Source organism: Procambarus clarkii, chromosome 8, assembly GCF_040958095.1.
Source record: "Procambarus clarkii isolate CNS0578487 chromosome 8, FALCON_Pclarkii_2.0, whole genome shotgun sequence".
In the NCBI taxonomy this organism is placed as follows: Eukaryota; Metazoa; Arthropoda; class Malacostraca; order Decapoda; family Cambaridae; genus Procambarus; species Procambarus clarkii.
Genome location: NC_091157.1, coordinates 5,990,261 through 6,002,214, shown reverse-complemented (window position 1 = coordinate 6,002,214; position 11,954 = coordinate 5,990,261). Strand labels below are relative to the sequence as shown.

Below are 11,954 nucleotides of genomic sequence, written 5' to 3'. Positions count from 1 at the left end.
TGTGATGGTGTTCAGCTCGACTCCCTGTCTACACTACACTTGGGCTGGACGGTAGAGCGACGGTCTTAGGTCGGGGGTTCAATCCCCCGATCGTTCTAGTGGTTTATCACTATTCCTTCCCTCCGTCCCGTCCCAAAATCCTTATCCTGACCCCCCCTTCCCAGTGCTATATAGTCATATATTTATTAAACAGTTTACAAACATGAAAACTTGCCAATCAACTGTTGTTATTGTTATAAACAGCCTCCTGGTGCTTCGGAGCTCATTAACTGTTTAATAATTGTAAACAAAACGCCAAAGATTGAGAAAAGATGTACAGGTTCGTGAGTGCTTGCGTAACTGCTTCGTGAATCTGGCCCCTGGGCTGGGCTCTCACATGAGGCTATGAATGCCTCGCTTGGTGCCCGCCTCGGGCATCACACACTCTGTCTCCCCTGTTGTTGTGAACGCCCCCTGTGTCTTTGTTATATTCACTGTGTCTGCTCTCTTATGTGTCGGCTCTCTTCTTCTGAACACTATACGTCTGCTGTGTTGTTAAAACCGCACACTGTATCTGCAGTGTTACGGGAACACGCACATACAGTTGAGAGGCGGGACCAAAGAGCCAAAGCTCAACCCCCGCAAGCACAATTAGGGGAGTACACTGAATCTGCTGTATTTAGGAAACAGTGTCTATTTTTGTATGAACACATTTAGGTACATCTGCATTTGTGCAGCTGTCCTAGACTATATGAAGTCTACAGAGTGTGCCAAGAACACTCAGAGTGTAAACAGAGTGTGTCAAGAACTAGCTACGTGATGCTAAGGTGCCTGGACATTTGTGCAGCTGTCCTAGACTATATGAAGGGGAGTACAGAGTGTGTCAAGAACTAGCTACGTCATGCTAAGGTACCTGGACATTTGTGCAGCTGTCCTAGACTATATGAAGGGGAGTACAGAGTGTGTCAAGAACTAGCTACGTCATGCTAAGGTACCTGGACATTTGTGCAGCTGCCCTAGACTATTTGGAGTATTGGGAGTCATATCGGGAGTTCTAAAAAAAAAACCCGCTCTTATCTTAACTTGCGTTTTACTCCTCCAAGCGCTTTTTGGCCATTCATTTCTCAGGCGGCAACGCCTGGTTCGACTGGGGACTGAAATGTCTCTCACCGGATAAGATAAGGTTCGAAAACTATATTTAAATTAGAATCTTCCAAAGCTTATTTTTCTTGGTCTTATCTCTTCTCCTCAGGTTTCTTATGCACCAGCTGGTGATCATAAGCTGATGTATCAGCGTCCGTCAGTTAAAATGTGAATGATTGAGTTAATCGATCGGGTTAGTAAAAACTGTCGGACAGTTTTCTGTAACTGTTTTTATATTATGTAAATTATTTGTAGCGCAATCGGCTTGCAGTCGATGTTACCCGGGTTCGAGTCCCAGGTACGGCGTTTCCTTGCACCTGACACCTTTGTTGTTGTTGTTGTTGTTTAAGATTCAGCTACTGGGAACAAAAAGCTCCAAGTAGCACGGGCTATGGTGAGCCCGTAGTGGACTTACGGGGCTGTTACTGATGAAGAAGAAACATTAGATGTGAATACCTTTGAATAAAATCCACAAGGGCCGTGATGAGGATTCGAACCTGCGTCCGAGAGCATCCCAGACGCTGCCTTAATCGACTGAGCTACGACATGGGCCCTTGTGGATTTGATCATTAGATGCATCATAATGCAATTGTGATGTCTGTGTTGTGAATACCTTTGTTTACCTCGCAGTAAATGGGTCTTCGGTAGTTAGGTAACTGGTAGAGGTCAGGCGGTGGCCAAGGCACTAGCAACAAGCCAGTTTGACCAGACCACACACTAGAAGGTGAAGGGACGACGACGTTTCGGTCCGTCCTAGACCATCGACTTGAGAATGGTCCAGGACGGACCGAAACGTCGTCGTCGTCCCTTCGCCTTCTAGTGTGTGGTCTGGTCAACATACTTTAGCCACGTTATTGTGACTCATCTCCTGCAAGCCAGTTTGAGATTGTGTGCTCAAATTGGCTGTTATCATCTGACACAAATTCTCCTGCACGCCCGTGGAGAAGTGCCGATAAACATTCTTGTAGAATCTGTTCAAAGAACCAATATGACTTGAGTTGTTTTAAGTAGGTCAGCTTTAGGAAGGGAATTATCAGGGGGGAAAAGCGCCAAGCCATTACTAGTATATACCACTTGGAAGCGGTCAGGATAAGGATTTAGGATGGGACGATGAGAAGGAATGGTGCCCAACCACTTTGACGGAATTACATGTTATTAATAACTACGTCTTTACAATATGAAAAATTAATGAAATAGTAGCACTATTAATGAAATATTTTTTATGGAAAAAAGAGTAGCTTTTTCTAATTTATCTGTATTTATTATTTATTAACAAAACTATAAGATAAATTCAAATAAATTAAATAATTTTAGAAAGCCTGTTCCGAAAATGCTCGTCATCCATACTCCTAAAAAGACAATTACAAAATAAAAAAATTCAATTAACTTTGTTATTTGCCATATACGACAGTTAAGAAAATGAGAAAATATAAACTTTGGTATATAATATAAAATATAGCGGGAAATATAATGAGCATATTTTTACTCTTGAGATGTTTACTGCTGCATCAACGATGATTGATGCCTTATATGATGCTTGTGTTTGTCATGAGAGGCAGTATGCTGCTTCCTGCCATGAGGTATGTATGCCTGCTGTCACGAGGTATGTATGCCTGCTGTCACGAGGTATGTATGCCTGCTGTCACGAGGTATGTATGCCTGCTGACATGTGAAGCATGTATGCCTGCTGTCACGAGAAGCATGTATGCCTGCTGTCACGTGAAGCATGTATGCCTGCTGTCACGAGAAGCATGTATGCCTGCGGTCACGAGAAGCATGTATGCCTGCTGTCACGTGAAGCATGTATGCCTGCTGTCACGAGAAGCATGTATGCCTGCTGTCACGAGAAGCATGTATGCCTGCTGTCATGAGAAGCATGTATGCCTGCTGTCACGAGAAGCATGTATGCCTGCTGTCACGAGAAGCATGTATGCCTGCTGTCACGAGAAGCATGTATGCTTGCTGTCATGAGAAGCATGTATGCCTGCTGTCACGAGAAGCATGTATGCCTGCTGTCACGAGAAGCATGTATGCCTGCTGTCATGAGAAGCATGTATGCCTGCTGTCACGAGGTATGTATGCCTGCTGTCACGAGAAGCATGTATGCCTGCTGTCACGAGAAGCATGTATGCCTGCTGTCACGAGAAGCATGTATGCCTGCTGTCACGAGAAGCATGTATGTCTGCTGTCATGAGAAGCTTGTATGCCTGCTATCACGAGGTATGTATGCCTACTGTCACGTGAAGCATGTATGCCTGCTGTCACGTGAAGCATGTATGCCTGCTGTCACGTGAAGCATGTATGCCTGTTGTCACGAGAAGCATGTATGCCTGCTGTCACGAGAAGCATGTATGCCTGCTGTCACGAGAAGCATGTATGCCTGCTGTCATGAGAAGCATGTATGCCTGCTGTCACGAGAAGCATGTATGCCTGCTGTCACGAGAAGCATGTATGCCTGCTGTCAGGTGAAGCATGTATGCCTGCTGTTACGAGAAGCATGTATGCCTGCTGTCACGAGAAGCATGTATGCCTGCTGTCACGAGAAGCATGTATGCCTGCTGTCACGAGAAGCATGTATGCCTGCTGTCACGAGAAGCATGTATGCCTGCTGTCACGAGAAGCATGTATGTCTGCTGTCATGAGAAGCATGTATGCCTGCTGTCACGAGGTATGTATGCCTGCTGTCACGAGAAGCATGTATGCCTGCTGTCACGTGAAGCATGTATGCCTGCTGTCACGAGAAGCATGTATGCCTGCTGTCACGAGAAGCATGTGTGCTTGCTGTCACGAGAAGCATGTATGCCTGCTGTCACGTGAAGCATGTATGCCTGCTGTCACGAGAAGTATGTATGCCTGCTGTCACGAGAAGCATGTATGCCTGCTGTCACGAGAAGCATGTATGCCTGCTGTCAGGTGAAGCATGTATGCCTGCTGTCATGAGAAGCAAAAAGTATGCCTGCTGTCACGCGAAGCATACATGTTGTTTTGTGAAGGTGACGAAATGTCTGTCTGTGTGTATCCATCGCCAACTCTGAAGGTCTGGTCCACCCTTCCCACAATATCACCCCTCTTCCCTATCCTTTTCCTCACCTTTTCTTCCCCTCTCTTCTCTCCCAATCCCCTCTTTCCTCTTCCCGCACCGCCTAGGGGATGGGGGTAGGTCTTCAGCGACCCCTCCAGGCACGACACGTTCCTAATACCTGTATAATACAGGGTAAGTTCTGGCTCGCGGGGTTTCCTAATGACTCCCTCGACGGGTATTAGCCGTTCTCTGCCTTTTTGTTGACATCTTGTTTCAGATTCCTTTACCTGTCCTCATCTGCGTGAAGTTAGTTGAGCTCCTGTAGTGATCAGAGGAACACAAGCTCTACTTGGTAGTTTAGAGTATTCCTCTGAATTCCAAAATTAGATTTTGAGCATCAATTAAGATTCTGAGAAAGTGCAGGCGATGAGTCACAATAACGTGGCTAAAGTATGTTGACCAGACCACACACTAGAAGGTGAAGGCACGACGACGTTTCGGTCCGTCCTGGACCATTCTCAAGTCGCTTGTGATCTCATTCTCACAATCGACTTGAGAATGGTCCAGGACGGACCGAAACGTCGTCGTCCCTTCACCTTCTAGTGTGTGGTCTGGTCACCGCCTGCCCTGGTGTTGAGACTACATTGTTTTTGACCTGACTGGATGTCAGTCAGGTCAAGGATGTGACTTATGAATGACTTATGATGTCAAGGATGTGACTTATGAATGACTTATGATGTCAAGGATGTGACTTATGAATGACTTATGATGTCAAGGATGTGACTTATGAATGACTTATGATGTCAAGGATGTGACTTATGAATGACTTATGATGTCAAGGATGTGACTTATGAATGACTTATGATGTCAAGGATGTGACTTATGAATGACTTATGATGTCAAGGATGTGACTTATGAATGACTTATGATGTCAAGGATGTGACATGAATTTATAAAGTTATTGAAAAGTTTCAATTGTGTTTATATTCCAGACAAATATTTGACCAGTACAGGCAAACTTTTACCCCAAGAAAAACAAACTTAACACAAGATAAGATTATTGGGTGTTTAATTTTATTGATGAAAAAATATCAGCAATGGTAATGATGTAAAAATAGTTATAATTAGAATTACTAATTGTAATGAGTAATACACATAATGTTTAGAATTACATTTAGTTATTTCAAAGTAATAATTAAGAATTATTTTTAGTGTTATTCTTTAGTTCTCTCTTATCAAAACATCTTTATTACACTATGCTGCTGCCTCCACTGTGTCCTGTGTACTCGTATCACAGCCAATGCGTTCAGCCATACCGAGGTTCAGCCATAGCGAGGTTCAGCCATAGCGAGGTTCAGCCATAGCGAGGTTCAGCCATAGCAAGGTTCAGCCACAGCAAGGTTCAGCCATAGCGAGGTTCAGCCACAGCAAGGTTCAGCCACAGCAAGGTTCAGCCATAGCGAGGTTCAGCGACAGCAAGATTCAGCCACAGCAAGGTTCAGCCATAGTGAGGTTCAGCCATAGCGAGGTTCAGCCACAGCAAGGTTCAGCCACAGCAAGGTTCAGCCATAGCGAGGTTCAGCCACAGCGAGGTTCAGCCACAGCAAGGTTCAGCCATAGCGAGGTTCAGCCACAGCGAGGTTCAGCCACAGCAAGGTTCAGCCATAGCGAGGTTCAGCCACAGCAAGATTCAGCCACAGCAAGATTCAGCCACAGCAAGATTCAGCCACAACAAGATTCAGCCACAGCAAGATTCAGCCACAACAAGATTCAGCCACAACAAGATTCAGCCACAGCAAGATTCAGCCACAACAAGATTCAGCCACAACAAGATTCAGCCACAACAAGATTCAGCCACAACAAGATTCAGCCACAGCAAGATTCAGCCACAACAAGATTCAGCCACAACAAGATTCAGCCACAAGATTCAGCCACAGCAAGATTCAGCCACAGCAAGATTCAGCCACAACAAGATTCAGCCACAGCAAGATTCAGCCACAACAAGATTCAGCCACAGCAAGATTCAGCCACAACAAGATTCAGCCACAGCAAGATTCAGCCACAGCAAGATTCAGCCACAGCAAGATTCAGCCACAGCAAGATTCAGCCACAGCAAGATTCAGCCACAGCAAGATTCAGCCACAACAAGATTCAGCCACAAGATTCAGCCACAACAAGATTCAGCCACAACAAGATTCAGCCACAAGATTCAGCCACAGCAAGATTCAGCCACAACAAGATTCAGCCACAACAAGATTCAGCCACAACAAGATTCAGCCACAACAACATTCAGCCACAGCAAGATTCAGCCACAGCAAGATTCAGCCACAGCAAGATTCAGCCACAGCAAGATTCAGCCAGAGCAAGATTCAGCCACAACAACGTTCAACCACAGCAAGATTCAGCGACAGCAACGTTCAGCCATAGCCATCAGTAGCAGCAGCAGCCCATCAGAGAGATTTGAGGGGTTACATCAGGCGAACATTCATCCCCCGTGGCCGTCTACCCCTAGCAGGGTGCACACTCACTGTTGTCCTGTCTGACTCTACTGTGTATTTAGGCACGTTCTTGCAAAAACAACATGACTTCGTGCTCTTGTTAAATAGGTTTGGCTGCTTCTATTGCAAGCGAATGTCTTCTCTGCTTTCCAGAAATCGTTTGAAGTGGAAAGTAATATAGATTTCAATAATAATTTAATATTAAAATGTTATGATACTACAGTCCATTGTATTCACTCATAATTAACGTGAGGAACTGGAATGCAATAGTTTATTTATTGTGATATCCGAATTTATTTGCATTTCTATGTTGTTTTGTAATGTGTATGGACATTGAGGATAGCGTTCGATAACGCTTAAAAGTCATGCTATGTTGGCTTCCTCTCTGGTCATGTGACCTGGTGTAGCCAATCAGAGGCGACCAGTGACGTCACACAACTCTGATTTTGTGTCTACAGTGAGTTCAGATGTTGTGGCGACTGTTGGGCCAGCGATCTCACCATCTAGGGTGTAGTAGGGTGTAGTAATGGTACACTTTACTAGGGTGTAGTAGTGTGTAGTAATGGTACACTTTACTAGGGTGTAGTAGTGTGTAGTAATGGTCCACTTTACTAAGGGTGTAGTAGTGTGTAGTAATGGTACACTTTACTAGGGTGTAGTAGGGTGTAGTAATGGTACACTTTACTAGGGGTGTAGTAATGGTACACTTTATTAGGGTGTAGTATTGTGTAGTAATGGTACACTTAACTAGGGTGTAGCAGTGTGTAGTAATGGTACACTTTACTAAGGGTGTAGTAGTGTGTAGTAATGGTACACTTTACTAGGGTGTAGTAGGGTGTAGTAATGGTACACTTTACTAAGGGTGTAGTAGTGTGTAGTAATGGTACACTTTACTAGGGTGTAGTAGGGTGTAGTAATGGTACATTTTACTAGGGGTGTAGTAATGGTACACTTTATTAGGGTGTAGTATTGTGTAGTAATGGTACACTTAACTAGGGTGTAGCAGTGTGTAGTAATGGTACACTTTACTAAGGGTGTAGTAGTGTGTAGTAATGGTACACTTTACTAGGGTGTAGTAGGGTGTAGTAATGGTACACTTTACTAGGGGTGTAGTAGTGTGTAGTAATGGTACACTTTACTAGGGGTGTAGCAGTGTGTAGTAATGGTACACTTAACTAGAGTGTAGCAGTGTGTAGTAATGGTACACTTTACTAGGGTGTAGTAGGGTGCAGTAATGGTACACTTTACTAGGGTGTAGCAGTGTGTAGTAATGGTACACTTAACTAGGGTGTAGCAGTGTGTAGTAATGGTACACTTTACTAGGGTGTAGTAGTGTGTAGTAATGGTACACTTTACTAGGGTGTAGTAGTGTGTAGTAATGGTACACTTTACTAGGGTGTAGTAATGGTACACTTTACTAGGGGTGTAGTAGTGTGTAGTAATGGTCCACTTTACTAGGGTGTAGTAGTGTGTAGTAATGGTCCACTTTACTAGGGTGTAGTAGTGTGTAGTAATGGTCCACTTTACTAGGGTGTAGTAATGGTACACTTTACTAGGGTGTAGCAGTGTGTAGTAATGGTCCACTTTACTAGGGTGTAGTAATGGTACACTTTACTAGGGTGTAGCAGTGTGTAGTAATGGTCCACTTTAATAGGGTGTAGTAATGGTCCACTTTACTAGGGTGTAGTAATGGTACACTTTACTAGGGTGTAGCAGTGTGTAGTAATGGTCCACTTTACTAGGGTGTAGTAGTGTGTAGTAATGGTACACTTTACTAGGGTGTAGTAGTGTGTAGTAATGGTCCACTTTACTACCTGGTTGATGGGGTTCTGGGAGTTCTTCTACTCCCCAAGCCCGGCCCGAGGCCAGGCTCGACTTGTGAGAGTTTGGTCCACCAGGCTGTTGCTTGGAGCGGCCCGCAGGCCCACATACCCACCACAGCCCGGTTGGTCCGGCACTCCTTGGAGGAATAAATCTAGTTTCCTCTTGAAACTAGGGTGTAGCAGTGTATAGTAATGGTCCACTTTACTAGGGTGTAGTAATGGTACACTTTACTAGGGTGTAGTAATGGTACACTTTACTAGGGTGTAGTAATGGTCCACTTTACTAGGGTGTAGTAATGGTACACTTTACTAGGGTGTAGTAATGGTACACTTTACTAGGGTGTAGTAATGGTACACTTCACTAGGGTGTAGTAATGGTACACTTTACTAGGGTGTAGTAATGGTACACTTCACTAGGGTGTAGTTATGGTCCACTTTACTAGGGTGTAGTAATGGTCCACTTTACTAGGGTGTAGTAATGGTACACTTTACTAGGGTGTAGTAATGGTACACTTCACTAGGGTGTAGCAGTGTATAGTAATGGTCCACTTTACTAGGGTGTAGTAATGGTACACTTTACTAGGGTGTAGTAATGGTCCACTTTACTAGGGTGTAGTAATGGTACACTTTACTAGGGTGTAGTAATGGTACACTTTACTAGGGTGTAGTAATGGTACACTTTACTAGGGTGTAGTAATGGTACACTTCACTAGGGTGTAGTAATGGTACACTTTACTAGGGTGTAGTAATGGTACACTTCACTAGGGTGTAGTAATGGTCCACTTTACTAGGGTGTAGTAATGGTCCACTTTACTAGGGTGTAGTAATGGTACACTTTACTAGGGTGTAGTAATGGTACACTTCACTAGGGTGTAGTAATGGTCCACTTTACTAGGGTGTAGTAATGGTTCACTTTACTAGGGTGTAGTAATGGTACACTTTACTAGGGTGTAGTAATGGTACACTTCACTAGGGTGTAGTAATGGTACACTTCACTAGGGTGTAGTAACGGTACACTTCACTAGGGTGTAGTAATGGTCCACTTTACTAGGGTGTAGTAATGGTTCACTTCACTAGGGTGTAGTAATGGTACACTTCACTAGGGTGTAGTAACGGTACACTTCACTAGGGTGTAGTAATGGTACACTTCACTAGGGTGTAGTAGTGTGTAGTAATGGTACACTTTACTAGGGTGTAGTAATGGTACACTTTACTAGGGTGTAGCAGTAATTATATACCAATATACAGAGTTCTCCTCAGTTACTAAAATCAGATGTGTTGAATGTTCAGTAATTACATTATTGTGTGTCACAAATGTGAACATTTCTTCATTATTTGTTACAATTACTTTCGCCTTTCGACCCAAGAAAAATAATATACTTGAAGAACTTCCTTTTGATTTTTAGAACCTTATTACTTAATTATTTTGGTTATTTTCATTTGACAATTTTATATTGTTTTGAACAATTAGGTGAGTACATGCACACACACCCGGCCGAGGCAGAAATTAATGGTCAATGTCTTTCACCTGGTGCAACTGTTCACCGAACATTCAAAAGATTCCTAGGAGATAGCTGCTACGGGCTGCATCCTTCGGTGCTTGTGTGTGTGTGTGTTCTCACCTATTTGTACCTGCACGGTCGAGCTCTGGCTCCTGGACCCCCACTTTTCTAGCTGTCACAGTTGTCTAATGCAATGACTCCTGGCTGAGTTCCCCTGTCATACCTGTTTTTAAAGTTATAAATAGTGTTTTCCTGTGTAACTTACTCCTTTAGTTCAAATCCACAAGGGCCGTGACGAGGATTCGAACCTGCGTCCGAGAGCATCCCAGACGCTGCCTTAATAGACTGAGCTACGACATGGAAATGGAATTTGTTCATTTGATGCATCACGCAATTGTGATTCCTTGAGTTCATTCCATTTGTCCACTACTCCGAGGCTAAAAGTTTCTAACATATCTGAGGCACATCCGAGTCTCAAGTTTGTATCACACGAAATAACAAAATTCACGTGCTCCTTGTACGGGAATTTTTTCCCAGTTGGAAGTTTTCCTAAGAGGCTTAAAGGAAAATAGCATATTTGTTTTTTTACGCAAAATAACTTATATATATATATATATATATATATATATATATATATATATATATATATATATGTGTATGTGTGTGTGTGTGTGTGTGTGTGTGTGTGTGTGTATGTGTGTGTGTGTGTGTGTGTGTCGAGCGGTTAAGGGATCCTGTACACCAGCAGAGTGCTCCTGGCAGTATGGGTTCGAGTCACTTCTAGGGTGTGAGTTTTCAGTTGCATATAGTCCTGGGGACCATTCAGGCTTGTTCGCGCATATATATATATATATATATATATATATATATATATATATATATATATATATATATATATATATATATATATATATATATATATGTCGTACTTAGTAGCCAGAACGCACTTCTCGGCCTACTATGCAAGGCCCGATTTGCCTAATAAGCCAAGTTGTCCTGAATTAATATATTTTCTCTAATTTTTTTCTTATGAAATGATAAAGCTACCCATTTCATTATGTATGAGGTCAATTTTTTTTATTGGAGTTAAAATTAACGTAGATATATGACCGAACCTAACCAACCCTACCTAACCTAACCTAACCTATCTTTATAGGTTAGGTTAGGTTAGGTAGCCGAAAAAGTTAGGTTAGGTTAGGTAGGTTAGGTAGTCGAAAAACAATTAATTCATGAAAACTTGGCTTATTAGGCAAATCGGGCCTTGAATAGTAGGCTGAGAAGTGCATTCTGGCTACTAGGTACGACATATATATATATATATATATATATATATATATATATATATATATATATATATATATATATATTTATATTATATGTATACAATGACGTTGCTTCAGATTAATATCAACATTGTAATATTGTAAACTGTATTTGATTTTTATTAAGAATTTTTTTCTCCTATTTTTGTAGCTATATTATTGTTGACTCGTTCATTACTTTAGTTAAGTGTGACACGAGATAAAGGAAAGGTCGTTACCTGGAGAAAGAAGTTAGCCATTATGGCTAAATGGTACTTGGAAGGGATGAGGGTGGGATAAGATGGAGGGAAGGAATGATGCCCAACCATTTGGACGGTCGGGGATTGAACGCCGACCTGTAAGAAGGGAAACCTTCCCTCTACCGTCCACTTATAATGGCGGGAGACTATGGTGGTCAGGCGAGCACCTTATCCTCTCCTACAGAAGGAGCGTTGTTGTTGTTGTTATAGATTCAGCTACTCGGAACAAGTTCCAAGTAGCACGGGCTATGGTGAGCCCGTAGCTTACCTGGCACAGGAGCGGGGCAAGTAGCACCGGCTATGGTAAGCCCGTAGTGGACTTACCTGGCACTGGAGCGGTGCCCAGAAGGAGCGGGAAACCAGTCTTTATGGGACTAAATATATCTTTTGATGTGCATCTTTTAAGGCAGTATTGGGGGAAGAGAA

The 11,954-nt window shown here is 42.9% G+C and overlaps 1 protein-coding gene across 1 annotated transcript; it reads left to right on the top strand.

Annotated features, from left to right (window-relative positions):
- The first annotated feature begins 2,636 nt into the window (after positions 1 to 2,636).
- On the top strand, positions 2,637 to 6,581 carry LOC138359485 (retinitis pigmentosa 1-like 1 protein). The gene is made up of 2 exons (XM_069318767.1): positions 2,637 to 2,702; positions 5,493 to 6,581. The coding sequence occupies exons 1-2, from the start codon at positions 2,637 to 2,639 to the stop codon at positions 6,579 to 6,581; spliced, it is 1,155 nt and encodes a 384-aa protein (XP_069174868.1).
- Positions 6,582 to 11,954: the final 5,373 nt, after the last annotated feature.